This window comes from Notamacropus eugenii, chromosome 1 (assembly GCF_028372415.1).
Source record: "Notamacropus eugenii isolate mMacEug1 chromosome 1, mMacEug1.pri_v2, whole genome shotgun sequence".
Taxonomy (NCBI): Eukaryota; Metazoa; Chordata; class Mammalia; order Diprotodontia; family Macropodidae; genus Notamacropus; species Notamacropus eugenii.
The window spans coordinates 60,577,174-60,592,842 of record NC_092872.1 but is presented as its reverse complement, the minus strand read 5'-3'; the positions used below and the strand labels follow the sequence as shown (position 1 = coordinate 60,592,842).

The 15,669-nt window shown below is 41.4% G+C and overlaps 1 protein-coding gene across 1 annotated transcript; it reads left to right on the top strand.

The window, feature by feature from the left end:
• The first annotated feature begins 2,523 nt into the window (after positions 1 to 2,523).
• Positions 2,524 to 13,712, top strand: AQP8 (aquaporin 8). Its single transcript, XM_072603876.1, has 6 exons — positions 2,524 to 2,864; positions 3,760 to 4,018; positions 7,806 to 7,932; positions 9,234 to 9,448; positions 11,532 to 11,666; positions 12,885 to 13,712. The coding sequence occupies exons 2-6, from the start codon at positions 3,768 to 3,770 to the stop codon at positions 12,931 to 12,933; spliced, it is 777 nt and encodes a 258-aa protein (XP_072459977.1). The 5' UTR covers positions 2,524 to 2,864; positions 3,760 to 3,767; the 3' UTR covers positions 12,934 to 13,712.
• The last annotated feature ends 1,957 nt before the right edge of the window (positions 13,713 to 15,669 follow it).

Genomic DNA, 15,669 nt, shown 5'->3' with positions numbered 1-15,669 from the left:
CAACCTAGTGTTACTTCTATCCCTTAGTGAGTGATCAAAAGAAGACTTTATTTATAAAAAGAATTATTGATATTTTTTGGTTTTTTGGGCTTTACACCATCAAAATTTCTCCCAATATCTCTCTCCTTGCCCTTAAACTTCCCGCCCCAAGAGTCAGAAGAGCTGGAATTTAAGAATACATGGAAAGACCAAGCTAGGTTAATTGAAAATACATTTCTTTTAATCCATAAGGCAAAGAAAATATCTACAGTAAAAAATTTTTTTCTAAGTTAAATTATAGTTTTTTGGTATTAAATGATTCATCTGGTACTTTTTTTAGAAAGGAAGAGAAAAAATCAGTAAAACTGGTCCATAATGTACTGAAAAAGTCTAAAAATATGTGCAAGGGAGAAGACTAGCTCTTTCCCTGAGGTTTAAGGGAAAGAAGACTTGGACATGTAAGGATGGAGAGGTTTTAAGACTAAAGGAAGGGAATTGAAGGAACAGTTAGTTATTCTGGTCCATACGATTCTGGTTAGTTTATTTTATCCTTTTTGCTGTTCCTTTTCAGCGAATAACCCAAAATTCTAAATTGAATGGAGAAAGTCATAGAACTTAGGAGTTCGAAGAGGCTTTAGAACGTAGAATATCTAAGCTTAAAAGGACTTTAGAGGCTATCTAGAAAACCTGGAAAGGCTTATATGAACTGATACAAAGTGAAGTGAGCAGAACCAGGAGAACATTGTACATAGTAACAGCAACATTGTAACAAAGATCAGCTGGGAAAGACTTAGCTATCCTCAGCAATGCAACCACCCAAGACAGTTCCAAAGGACACATGATGAAAAATGCTATCCACCTCCAGAGAAACAACTGCTGGAGTCTGGACACAGATCAAAGCATACCGTTTTTCACTTTCTGTGTTTTTATTTGATTTATGTCTTCTTTCCTAGCATGACTGTGCACTGTATGATTGCATATATATTACCTATATCAAATTGCTTACCATGTTGGGGGGAAGGAAGGGAGGGAGAGTACTTGGAACTCAAATAAAAAAAGCAAATGTTAAAAATTGTTTTTACACATAATTGAGAAAGATAAACTATTAAAAGAAAAGAGGTCCTCTAGTTCAAAACCTTCACTCACAAAGGAGAAAACCCTGGGCAAAAGAGGTTGACTGTCTCACCCAAAGTCATGACTGTACAAGGACTGTAGTCCCAGATGTCTTGACTCCCAAATATGATAACAAGAACTAAGTCAATTTATTCTAAATATTTCTATGTTTCCAACCTAACCTTAGACCTTTACAGGTAAACTAAAAAGTTACAAAGAGCAGGCATTTATGCCTCATAAATACTGTACCTCATTTTTTAATAGAAACACGGAAACAGGAGGAAACAGACCTACCGAAGTGTGTATTAGTTGTAACAGCCAGAAATCCCTGGGATGTTAGCCCAGTCCTGGTAGTAGACTTGCTGACAAAATGGGCAATACCTTATTAGTTTAATGTTAGAACTGGATTTTCCAGTGTTGCAGAGTATGAAACTTTTTTTTTTTTTGGCAGGGAAATGAGAGGAGCTTTAGCCCAGAATTTCAGTGCATAAAAGAAATTGGCCTGCGGTTGGAAGATTCATATCCATTCTGGAAACAAACTAACTCATGAAATTTGGTTCCAACTCAGGGCAAAACAGATCCTTCAGTTTTGAGAAGCCAAGGAAGATAACAAAAAGGGAAGAACCAGAAAGAAAACAACAACTGTTGGCAATGACATCTCAGACACTGAGATTGAAGGTGGTGTCCAGTGTCTCTTTCTCTGCTGTAATATTCCTACTAGCTCCAGAATCCTATGTTCTAAGGTCCTTTCCAGATTTAACAATCCATGGTCTAGGGTTCAGCTTTAATGTTCTGTGTACTTTGTTCTAAGATCCCTTTTAGCTCTAACCTTCTATGTTCTAAGGTCATTTCCAGATCTAACACTCTATGCTTAAAGCTTCAAATCTAGTGTGTTTGGATCTGTGTTCTAAGACCTCCTCCAACTTTAACATCCTCTGTTGTTTTAAGGTCCTTTCCAGCTCTAATGTTTCATAATTCCTTTACAGTGAGACATTGGGAGGATTACTTCTTTGGAGCTTAATAACTATAGTCATACCTTGGGGAAGGCACTGAACTTTAACTCTCTTTAACTTTCAAATGGAGATGAGCCCATAAGGCTATCTGTAAAATAATTGACACAGGTATTATGATTCCTATTATATGGATGAGGCTGTGAGTGATAAGTGATGGTCTCTACACAACTAATAGGTATCTGAAGTGGAATTTGAACTCAGGTCTCCTTCCTCCAGATTCAGCATTCTTTTTTGCTACATCCCATTGCCTCTATTTTTTAAAGATACATGATAGTCTTCTGGCTACCTATTTCAGAAACAGATGAACAACTTGTCTTTTCTTGGTTTTTCTGGGAAAAGGCTGTGCTGAGGGTTCCCTCCTTCCTGAGTCTCTCTGTCTTCCTCTTTTTAAGGTTCCCGTGATCATATATAATCTCACAGAAGGCTCCGGGCACATCATGCAGCAAAAGAAGTTGTATTTTCTTCTGTTGGCAGAGAGCTTAGTGATCCTTGAACTCTAGCCTTGTTGAGATAAGGGGAATTTCCACTTCTCTCTTCTAGAGGAGCCCCCTCCTTTATTTTATGATTGTCTCAGCACCAGGCTAAATCCTCCCCCCTCTTAAAAGCTCAACCTTTGGGAGAAGGCAAGCAGAGCCGCTAACACATCCATCTCTAGGAGATAACTCCAGCACTAGAAGAAGTATTGAACTTTCTCAGTCTACAGAAGCAAGAAGACTATTCACTTTCAGCTTTCTGAGACAAGGGAACCTATACAAAAATGTAAGTTCATCAATGTTAATTCTAACAATCTTCTCAATTTTTTCTTTGGATTGGAAACCAAATGAGTCTGTTGGCAACTTATGGGAACTCCTTTTGATCCCATGGGAGACTTTCCCTATAAAGGTTGAGCCCTGGAGTATGGAGGTCCAGGGTTCCATTTCTAGTGGATTTTTTAATAAAATCACTATTGTTAATAATAATAATAGTTTTCATTTTTCTAACCTTTAAATAATTGCAAAACCTTTTCCCCACAACATAGCTGTGATCCAGGTAATAGAATGATTATTGTGCCCATTTTATAGATGAGGTGAGTGAGCCTAAAAGAAGTGAAATATCTTCCCAGTTAGTAAGTGTCAGAGTGGGTACTCATCTGCATGCCTTATGACTCTGAGACTGGGGTTTTGTTTTATTTATCTGTTATTTAATTTTTTCCCAGTTACGTGTAAATAATTTTTACATTTATTTTAAAACTTTGAATTCTAAATTCTCTCCCTTTCTCCCTCTCCACCCCCTCACTGAGAAGACAAGCAATTCCATATAGGTTATGTATGTGTAGTCATGCAAAATATAGTCTTAATAGTCATGTTTTGAAATAAATAATAGATTAAAAAATTTAAGAAAAATAAAGAAAGTGAAAAAAAAACCCAAAGTTGCTTCCATCTGAACTGACATTATCAGTTCTTTCTCTGGCGATGGATAGCATTTTTCATCCTAAGTCCTTTAGAGTTGTCATGGTTCATTGTGAGACTGATGTTTTTAAGGAAAATCTGGTGATGAGTGGGAAAAAGTGCATGTTTTAATATTTTGAAGCTGGGGATTTATTTTTTTTAGGCAAGGTGGTGGAGGAACCCAAAGAGGTTGAGAACCACTCACTTCTGCATTTTCTTTCCACCAGCTGTCCTTATGTGTGAGTCAAAGTTAGGAGACATGGAAATGAAGGAACAAGGCCAGGAGAGCAGATATGACTTGTACCAGTTTGCCTGGTATGAAAAGTACCTCCAGCCCTGCATAGTGGAGCTGCTGGGCTCAGCTCTCTTCATCTTCATTGGCTGCCTGTCGGTCATCGAGAATGTTGAGGTAGTTGGTCGATTGCAGCCTGCACTGGCGCATGGACTGGCCCTTGGTGTCACCATTGCCTTTTTGGGAAATATCAGGTAAGACCCCCTTTGGATCTTTGAATCTTGGATCCTTGACAAAAGTCTGTGGGGCTCTGCCTTGGTTGTCATGTGGAGTCCATATTCAGATCAGCACTTCCAGGGATCAGGTCACCATAAATAGGGACCACAGGGCCATTTGAGAGACAATGTGCTATAGTTGGTATGATGAACTTAGAGTCAAGAACACTTGGATTTGAACCATGCCCTAAACATTTACTAGCTCTGTGACCCTGGGCAAGTTACTTAACCTTTCTGATGTCAATTTTCTCATCTATAAAATTAGAAGGGTGGATTTGACATCTGAGATCAGAAATCATCAAATCCGTCAACTTCATTTTGAAATCATATAGAGCATTAATGTTATAAAATACTTTCCTCACAACAACCTCATATGACAGGTAGGGCATTTTACAGATGAGGAAGTTGGGACAATGTGCTTATAGTCACAGAGAGGCAGGACCTCAAAACAGGAATTCTGATGGTAGACCTAGTGTTTTTCCCAACTCTCTTGCTGCTTTTAAAAGCCAGATCCAAACAGATGGTATTTCCCCTCTCATTTCTGTCTTTTGGGGGTAATTTCCCTGATCATAGTTATGTGGGCACCCTGGAGACTGCTGCTAGTTTTTTCTTCCCCTCCACCCACGTGTGAGATAGATGTCAAAGTCAAACCCAGAGTTGGAGATAATCAGAGAGGAAAAAAACAAGGGAGTGAAGGTGGAAAGGGAGAAACAGTCAAGGGAGGGGTGTGTTCTTGAAGCTGCTGATATGATCATAAGGTCTTGGTAATCAAAGGCACGTGAAGTTAGTCCATAGTATTTGCTAATAAGTTCACTATATGCCAGATATTGTGCTGAGTGTTAAAGATATAAAGGCAAAAACACCATCATTGCCCTTAAATAACAAACATTGTAATGAAGCACACAACACATAGATAACTAGGTTCATACAAGATACATGTAGAAAAGAGGGGACAGAAAAATGCCTCCTGCAGAAAAATAGGATTTGAGCTGAGTCTTGAAGGAGATCAGGGAAGCTAAGAGGTAGATTTAAGAAGGGAAAGCATTCTTGGGATGGGAAAACAGCCTGTGTAATGTCATGGAGATGAGAGATGGAGCATTCTGGGACAGGAAAAGCAAATGGGCCAATGGAGCTGGATCATGACACATGAAGAAGCATAAAGAAGTCCCCTTAGATGCTGTCTGCAAAGCAAGGAACTGTGCATGCCGGTCAAATCTGATTAGCTGTTTTTTCTGGGACCTACAGTTGAAAGACTCTGGCTTTGGAGTCAAAGGACCTGAATTCAAACTCTGCCTCTGTCATAACCTCTGGGGCTTTAGCTAAGTCACTTATTCTCCCTGGATTTCAGTTTCCTCATCTGACAAACAAGGGTTGCACTGGATGTCCTTCCAGCTCCCAATCCATGATCCCGTTTTACACTGTTAACAACAAGGGGCATTTATCTTTTTCCAGAGAGGTCTCTGACTTCCATTAGACTATGAAATTTTAAATGGAAAATCCACTAGCTTGTGAGCACTGGTAACTTCTCAAGTGAATGTAGGCTGTTTCACTGAAACAATTGAATGTTTGATTCTTTGATCTTGTCCATAAAATATATGCCAGTAGTTGGATTAAAACAAACCAGATTTCCAAGAAATTTGGAATAGAAATTGAAGGAGGCAACATGGTAGAGCAGAAAGAATATGGCTTTGGCATAGAAGATCTTAGCTCTTCCTCTTATCCACCTTAAGCAAGTTGCTTAATTTCTCTGGGTCTCAGTTTCCTCATCTACCAAATGAAGAACCTAGGCTAGATGCCCCTAAGGTCTCTTCTAACTCTGAATCTTATTACCTTATGTTCCTCTTATTATATGTATGCTTGAAATGTATTTAGGGCAAAATTAATCAACTGACCAATCACTAAACATTTATTAAGCACCTACTATATGCCAACCACCATTCTAAGCACTGGTAGGAATAAAACAATTGGATGAACAGCCAATGCAGAATTCCATTCAGCTTTCTCACAGGAAGAGTTATGATCTGTGAGACCTGGATTTCTCCGTTACTGATAATGGCTAACCTGATCTTCAGTGGGCCTGGGGAAATGGAGGCCAATGGGCTTTTTGGGAGCTGACCAAGGGCTTTGTATTTGGAGGTGTTCTGGAAATATTCCTAAAGCTGTCTCCTAAATAGTTTTACACTGTCTTCCTCCTCCATCTGAACATTGCTACCCTATAGCCCTTGGAGGTCCCAGAGCTTAGACCAGTCTTGAATCTGTTACAGGCCCCATTTGCATCCATAGTTCCTCAATCATCACAGGACTTGGCCCTGTATTTATCCTCTTCAAAGAGTAGAAGCACTTCATGTGGTGAGATGCTGGCATTCTGATGGATTGGAGCTTGAGATGGATCCAATACTGCTCTGATTCTGCCCCTCTTTGACATTCCCAGGTCATACTGAGTCTGAAGAAGTGTGGCCTGCCCAGCCTGTGATGGACATCAGCCCTGTGTTATTAACAACAATAATAGTTAGCATTCACAACTGCTGTAAGGTTTGCAAAGTGCTTTACAAATATTATCTCATTTGATCCTCACAACAATCCTTGTACTTTTATTACCCCCCTTTTACCAATGAAGACGTTGAGACAGGCCTAAGGTCATTCAGCCAGTAAACTAGCTAGTATTTGGGATAGAGTTTGAACTCAGGTCTTAATGACACCATATCCAGCTCTTTGTCACTGAGCTGCCCCTATGAGAGGCATACTGATGGGTCCATCAGATATCCTTCTGATACTCTTTGGGGACTTAGCCCCGAAGGACTATAAAAGCTCTACTTTTTAATGGGCATCTGGAAGATGGATCCTCAGTCTACTGAGGCTCAAGTATAAATAGGAGTTTGGCTGAAATAGGATGTGGCCTGAATATAGCAGTCGTATGGGGGAGGATGGGAATCTAGATAATTGAACAAGGGGCCCCATGCCCTAGAGCCTTGATTGGGTTAAAGAAGTAGATTCAGAACATTGTATTCCCCTTGAATCTTGGGAACCCTTGAGCTTATTTCGTGACATTCTCACCTTCAGCTACAATCTGACTTCTTAGCTAGTTAGAAACTCTCAGTTTGTCTCATTATTTCTGTTTTGATACTAGAGAATGGGGGACAAGTGTAGAGGGCAGCAGGAATTCTCCAGGAGGTGCCAGAGTCACATTTATTTTTAAGTCTGAAGTAACATAATGGTGGCTGATGTCCAGAGTGCAGGAACTGGAGCTCTATAAACTTTACTGGGGACAAGAAACTGTAAACACCAAAGGGGATGAAGGGCTGTAAATTTTGAGGGAGAAAACAGTCTTGGAGAGGTTGGCAGGGACCCCATCTCTTGGTGTGAGGGAAGAGAAGGAGCTGTGTTTGTCTAACTTCTGCTAAGGCTTTGAAAAAAGTTTTAATGTTAGTAAGAGCTAGCATTTATATAACACATTAAGATTTGCAAAGCACTTTACATTTATTATCTCATTTGATTTTCACAATAACCCTGGCTACAGATGCTATAATTAGCCCTATTTTACAATTAGATAAATGGAGGAAGACAGAGGTAAGTGATTTGTCCAGGGTCACACAGCTGAGCCTGAATTTGAACTTTGGTTTCAAATCCAGAAATCCTTTTTCTTTTTGATACTGCTTTGATCATAACGCTGGCTCTTTCAGGAAGAAGGTGCAGGGAGGGTAGGGTTGTGGTATCACTTATTTAGTGCTTTTTGATTCCTTCATTCCTCCATTCCCATTGTTTACAGCGGTGGTCATTTCAATCCAGCTGTCTCCTTGGCTGCTATGTTGATTGGAGGCTTGAATTATATTATGCTCATCCCGTACTGTATCTCCCAACTGTGTGGAGGGATCATAGGAGCTGCTTTAGCCAAGGTAGGTGGGCACATAGTGGAATATGTAGGATTAAGCAAACAAACCACCCACTGAATTCTTATGTGTTCTCATTACTTGTTCATTCTCTCCCTATGCTCACTGAGGTATCAGGTGCCTAAATCTTAACCTATATCGAATGGCCCTTGACCTCTGCCAGTCTGGCACATCCTTAGAGAAATCTAGTGGTTATAAATTTTTTTGGTGATAATCTTATTTTAAAATAAAAAAATTTCAAAGATCTCTACACAATAGTAGCTATGCTATCAGAATCTATCAATTGAGAAAATACATGGATAAAAGCTACTATGAATCCAGTAATGCTTTCAAATGAATTTGCATTTTGTTAATTACAACATACTTTTGAAAAATAATAATATCTGTATCTATGGAGATATTCAGTCTATAGAAGTTGGTAATTATTTATAGATTTCCATATTGATTGTGGAAATTTTTGCAATATGTCCAAGGTCCTCCAGTGGTCTATGGGGTTGGGGTACATATTGGGAACCATTGGTTAGATCTCTACTGTACCTTTGAGAACTATAAAAAAAAATAATTAAGGTCAGTGTAAAGCTCTTTTTCTCTGTTACCATGTTCTTTTGTCTTCCCTCTTTCTTTTCAACTCATTTTTCTTCTTCCCTTGGGAGGTTAGAGTCAGTTGAAGGTGCATGACATACTCCAATGAATCTGTGATCTTATTGATACGGACATTTCTTTGAATGACTGAGATCAGAATCCAGCCACACCTTTCCACTCTGTGTAATCCTCTAGCTAAGTCCTCCATGAGTTTATCTCAAGAGGTACCCAATAGACTGAGGGCCTTCATGGATTGTGTGTTTGTATGTGTGTCTTTGCAAAGAAGATGAAGCAAATCAGCTTCCGTTCCCCTTCTGCCTATACTACCTGAGTTAGAGGGCAGCTGTGCATTTGATTCATTTATGGCTGAGATAAAGTAAGCTGAGGGTCATCCACTTGTTCCAATCTAATCTAAGCTCTCAAGACTTTGGCAAACAGCTCAGCTCATCTGCTCCTGCACCTGGTCTTCCAGAGAAAAGATAAGTAGCTGACCTTGGCTTGGCAATTTTTGAAACATGAGGGGGAGCTCTTGTCTGTCTCCATTCCTATCCCTGTTTCCTTGGCCTAAGCCTCTGTCTGTCTGTCTCTCTCCCTCTCTGTCTCGGTGTCTCTTTTTGTCCGTGCCTCTGTCTATCTGTCTCTCTCTTGCTCTTTCTCCATGCACTCTCTTTACTCTGATTCTGCTGCTTTGGTCTCTACACTAGTGGAGATGTTTTTTCTTGCAGGTGGTGAGCACAGAAGAGAGGTTCTTAAATGCTTCTGGGGCAGCCTTTACAGCCATTAGAAGGGATGACCAGGTGGGTGATGCCATAGCAGCTGAGATCATTATGACATTGTTCCTGGTCTTGGCTGTCTGTATGGCAGCCATCAATGAGAAGAGCAAGAGTCCATTGGCTCCATTCTGCATTGGCTTCACCGTGACTGTGGACATCCTAGCAGGGTGAGTTGAGTCATAATGGCTGGCATAGTAGACTGAATTAGTATCAGCAAAGGGATACTGGGGGCAGTCAAAGGAGTGGGAGCTTAGTCCAGGTCTAAAGAAAAGAGGGGACTTAGGTGGCACCCAACTTCAGGGACTCTGGAAGTTGCAGGTGGCAGGGCATGGTCCTTTGGAAAGACTACCAGTCTTAGAGTCAGGAGACCTGGGTTTGAGAAAAATGGAATGGTACAATGGTAAAGAGCTCTGTCTCTGGAGCCAGAGGAATTGGGTTTGAATCTTCCTTACTATCTGCCTCATCTTGGGCAAGTTACTTCATTTTGCTCTTTAAAATGTAGAGGTTGGATTATATGGCTTTGATGATCTTCCAGCTCTCAATTCAGTAATTTATGAATTCCACCAAAGTTCAGGCTTACACACTTACTAGCTTTGTGCCAATATATTGAAGACACTTAACTAACTTCCCTGAGCCTCAATTCAGTCATCAGTAAGAAGGTAATAATATTTACGCAATCTAACCTGAAGAGTTGTTGGGAGGAAAGCATTTCAAGCCTCAAAAAGTTATTTAAATATATTATACTTATCATTACTAATAAGTTAAGGATGAGGATAGGGGCCAGACCTTGATTTCATTGGTATGGGGAACTTCCAGTAAGGAAATTCTTTCTGCCCAAGTTGATTAGCATGTATTCTTCATCTTAATAATCTTAGAAAGTAATCTGGGGCTCAGAGAGTAAGTGACTTGGTCACACAGCCAGTCTGTATAAGAGGCAGGATTTGAACTCAGGTCTTCTTTTTTATCCCTAAGTTATTAATTAATTTATTTTTAGTTTTCAACATACACTTCCATACATTTAAAATTTTCTCCCCCTCCCTTCCCAAGATGGCATGCAATCTGGTATGGGCTCTACACATACATTCCTATTAAACACATTTCACATTTCACATGTTGCATAAATTATAACAAAGTAGAGAAACCATGAGAAAGAAAAACAAAATGAAACAAAAAAGAAAATAGTCTGCTTTGCTCTACATTCCGACTCCATAGTTCTTTCTCTGGATGTGGATGGCATTTTCCATCATGAGTCCTTTGGAATTGTTTTAGGTCCTTGCATTGCTGAGAAGGGCTGTCTATCAAAATCAATTCTCACACACTGTGGGTGTTACTGTGTATAATGTTCTCCTGGTTCTGCTCACTTCATTCAACATCAGTTCGTATAAGTCTGTATAGGTTTTTTCTGAAGTCTGCCTTGGACCCAGGCCTTCTTGATCTAGGACCAAGTCTTCAACTGTTATACCATGTTTAAATGTTATACCATGCTAAATTGCATATCCATTTTTACAGATGAGGAGAGTGAGGTTCAATAAGATTCAATGCCTTTCCCAAAATCACACTTACTAAGTGTTTTAGTAAAGTTTTGAGAAAGGAACCCAAGCTTTCTGAATAACACTTATGATCTTATCAGTGCTGGCTTCTCTAGCAGTCTAGGAAACAAATTGGGGCCAATGGGGCTCCTTGTTGCTACTTGACAGGAAAATGAATACATTGGAGAAATACCCTTTTGATTGTGATGACTTACAAAAAGATGTGATTTACCTTAAACTCCATGGTGAATCCTGGGTGTGCCAAGCCAGGCAGTACTTGTTAGCCACCTACTATGTGTTAGGCCCTGTGCAGATCGCTCAGAATACAAATAGAAAAGGAACACAGTCCCTGATCTCAAGGAGCTGACATCCAAATGAGTGAGACAACATGCAAATAACCACATATCTACACAATATGTACAGGGTGTCCTAAAAGTCTCAGTGCTGCTTTAAGCTTTAATAAATTAAAACTGCACTAAGACTTTTGGGACATCGGGTACAGTATTAATGACAGGTTATTTTGGAGGGAAGGGCTGGAACAGGCCTCTTGTGGAATGTTGGATTTAAGCTGAGTCTTGAAAGAAGTCAAGAAAGCTAAGAGTCAGAGGTGATGAAAGAGAGTGTGCCAGGCATGGAGGACAGCCAGTGCATGTGGATATGTGTGCATATGAGAACAAGTAGGCAAGTATAGGTACAGATGTGTGTTGCTGTTGCTTCACAGAGGGGCTATATCTGGAGCCTGCATGAATCCTGCCCGAGCTTTTGGGCCTGCAGTGATGGCCAACTACTGGAAGTACCACTGGGTCTACTGGATGGGACCACTGGCAGCCAGCTTGATTGCAGGAGCACTGATAAGGTGAGATAGATAGACAGATAGAGAAAAAGAGAGAATGAGAGGAGAGAGGGGGGAAGGGAGAGAGGGAGAGAGAGAGGAATAGACAAACAGGGAGGGATGAATGGATGGAGGGAGAGAGGGGGGAGGGAGGAGATGGAGAGGGAGGGGAAGCGTGGAGAGGAAATAGAGAGACAGAGAGAAAGGAAAAGAGAGAGAAAGAGAGAAGAAAGAGACACAGAGAGAGAAGCATCTGGGTTGGGTTGGCACGTTCAGAGGAAGATTAAATGCTTCAAAGTAGGCATGAGGAATCCTAGAATATGCAGGACATGACGGATCCCTCAATATTCCTTTTAATTGCTTAGGGAGAGTGAGAGACAATTGGCCATGCAGATTGGCTCCTACCTGAATATTCCACTCATAGGGAGTTGTCTGGGGGCACGAAGAGGTTTGGTTACTTGCCCAGGGTCACAAAGCCTGAGGTGGGCTTGAACATAAGTTTTCCTGACTCTCAAGCTAGCTCTTTATTGACCATGCCAGGTTGCCTGGCATGGAGGAAACCGAGACTGAGAATGGCTAAGTGGTTTGCCACTGTTCACACTGCTGGTGCATATCTGAGGCAAAATTCAAGCTTTATTTGTAAGATTAGTACAATAATGCCCGTAACTACGTCATAGCATTATTAGGGTCAACTGAAATGATGACTGTGTAAGAAGGATTTGAGAACTCACTGGTTTCCTGAGATCTGTAGTTCAGAGGGAGGAGCATTGCCTCTCAGTCTTATGAAGCAGTTTGCAGACTCTAAGGTAACATTTAAGGGTAATTCACAATTATTTATAGTCCTGGGATTCTGTACAACATTTCCAGTCACAGTTAAGGTCGGTGATCCCTAAACTGAACTGGGAGGTGGGAGGCACTTCTTTTGTTTCAACAGAGTCCTAGCTACACAGTCCAGTCTGCTGCTGGATAGTTTTGTGACCCTGGGCAAGTCACCTTTCCACTTTGGAATTCCTATTAAACGATGTGGTCAGACTAGATAATTTCTCTATTTTCCCCCAGTTCTAAGACTCAGTGACTTCAAAAGTCTTCTGAATATTGAAGATGAGGGAGCAGGAGACAGGAGAATTTTTGTGACAATTAAAAGGAATTCATTGCTCCCCTCCCCTACTCCCCATCCTATCAGAATAAATGTCTCTGCAGATGACCAGGACCTTTCCTCAGTGGATTTGTTCTTTCTCTCAGGATTCTCATTGGGGACCGGAAAACTCGCCTGTTTCTAAAACATCTGTGAAGCAGTTGTCTTTTGTATGGACACACGGCTACTGCTTTGCTCCTGGATTCCTCTCGTCTTGACTTGGCTTAGCCTCGAATAATGAAGGGAGAGCCTCTTGAATGGGACCTGCTCTGCCCTGCCAGGGCAAATATCCACCATCTTGGGGAACGAGCCTGCCTTGGATCTCTCCCCTGTGATTTCTCAAGACTTCATTCCGTCACCTGGCTGGTCAGGTGGACAGTGCCCTCTGGGCCCTGGGAGAAATAGTCTGCTTGATTTCCTGGTGTGGCCACAAGCACACAGACTGCCACACCAGCTTTGCTATCTTAGCACCCCATTTTCCTTCCTATTGAAGGAGTGCTGAATCACACCTTGCTCTCTGGCTGCTGGATAGCCTTTTGTTGTTGGGAAGAGTCTAGAAAAAGCCTAAGTGGTGTTATTATCATCTCATGTGGCCTGGGAAGAGACAGCAGGGATGATGGAATTTCTTTTCTTATAAAATGAAATTCCTAAGTTGGGGGAGGGGAGGGAGAAAGGAGGCGTAATAGCAGCCAGAAGAAGGAAAGGTTGTTTCATTCACACTTTGTACAGAGGTGAGGGAGGGGAGGAAGGGAGGCTAGAAAGCCAGTTATTTAATTTCTGAGGGCTTCTTTTTAGGGACTGCAAAGTCCTCCACTCTTGGTTCTCCTGCCTGCTATGGGGAATGAGGGACTTTTCGAAGCTACCTTCCTATATTCTCTCCATTGAGATGAAAAACCCCAGCTCACTTTCCAATAAACAGTATTTCTCTACCTCCACCCTGCCTTTACCCATTTGCTGACTCTCTTTTTTAATTTTAGGAATGTCAAAAATGTGTCCTGTTCAGGAGAGTGGAGCCCTCAGGCTGGGTTGGGTAAAGATAACCCTAGCAGAGGGGAGAGAGAGATGAGGGAAAGAAGACAAGCCTGGAGAGAGGAGAGAGAGAAAGAAAGAAGGGGATGAAAGGTAAAAACAGAACAGGAAAGGGGAAAAGGAAAGAAGGGGAGGAAAGAGGGAAGGGAACAGAGACATAGGGAAGAAGAGGACAGGAGAGAGAACAGAGGAAAGGAAAGAAAGGGAGGAGAGGGGAAGGTGGATAAGAAGAGACAAGGGAGAGAAAAGGTGTGGGAAAGGAGAGGACAGGAGAGAGGAGGGGAGAAAAGGAAAGAATTCAGAGGAAGGAAGGAGGCAGGAGAGGAAAGGGGGAGAGAGTTAGAGGGGACAAAAGGATAAGAGAAGAGAGGGAGGGGAAGGGCAGAAGAAGGAAGAGGAAAAGAGATATCAGAAGGGGCAATACAAGAAGAGTAGATAGAAAAAGGATGGAAGGAAGGAAAGAAGAGCACTGAAATGGAACTAGGGGTGGGTAACCTGTGACCACAAGTGTAACCCTAGAATCCAAAGTAGTTTCAGTCAATTTAGTCACAGGGCCACACTTAAGGACCTAGAGGGCCACAGGTGGTCTCGAGGTTGCAGGTTCCACACCCCTGGATAGAGCATGGAACTCACAGGTCAGTTAATTACTTTGCCTTCCTAAGGAGGGAAACCCCTCTACACCTTGGCTATTTGGCTGCTCAGATCCTGATGATTTTCCACTTTTACAAGGAGAGGAAGAGGTAGAGAAAGTTCTCCTTTTCCAACCCCATTTAGAAATCTCCCCAACATAGTGATTTGAGAAATTGAGCCAATCTCCTTCAAAGAAAGCCTTCAATTTCATCCAGGTTATAAACTAGTGATTGATAATGATTGGGATTCATGAGCGATGTATTCAGTTTAGGAACGAGGTACCAAGGTGTTTATTTCTTTAAAATATTGCATATATCTTTATTTTGGGAGCCTATGGAGAGGCATCCTCCAACTTTCTCGTGGGTCACTCAGATAAGGTTACCTTAAGGTTCAAGGTACTAGAGGGGAGGGTCTACATCCACTGCCAACCACAGTTCATGAAACACTATCAGTCTGCTTATCTTTATTGGGCACAGTTAGTTCAAAGCAAAGGTACTTGATGAAGTAGCCTTGTGAGAAAAGCAGCTATAAACCTGGGACATACTGTTCTGTGAACCCACCCACCATCAGTGGGAGGAGTGGACACATATAATGGGGAACATGTGAGTCCAAGGGTATGAGTGGATAGGCATCTACTTGGAGAGCACATGTGGCCATAACACATGCATGAAGAGTTCATTCCTACCTTTGATGCTACAAGACTGCAGATGTATCTCCACGATGTCACTTGTACCAGATCCATACAATCTGTTGTGCATTGTTGCCCACTTGTCTCCCGTGGCTGTGACTGAGTATTGTGGCAGCTTGGTGTTGTAGCAGATGAAGCTCTATACCTGGAGACAGGGAGAGTAGACTTCAGATCCAGCCTCAGAACCTTACTAGCTGTGTGACCCTGGACAAGTCACTTAACTGCAATCTACCTCAGTTTCATTAACTGTAAAATGGGAATAATAATTATTATATATAATAATCTCTCAGGGTTATCATGAAGATCAAAAGACATAACATTATAAAGTGTTTTGCAAATCTTAATGCACAAAATAAACCCTAGCTATTACAGTTAGTCCTGTGGTTCCTTCTTGTTGCTATGAGAGGCAGATACACTGATACAAGGCTGTGTAACTTCTGTATGATTTCAGTTTTTGGTTTCAGCTCTGGAAGAGAGTGCTATCTCTTCCCCATGGAAGGATGGGTGCTATCTCTCTGTCTTATGAAAGGATGGGTATGTCATTG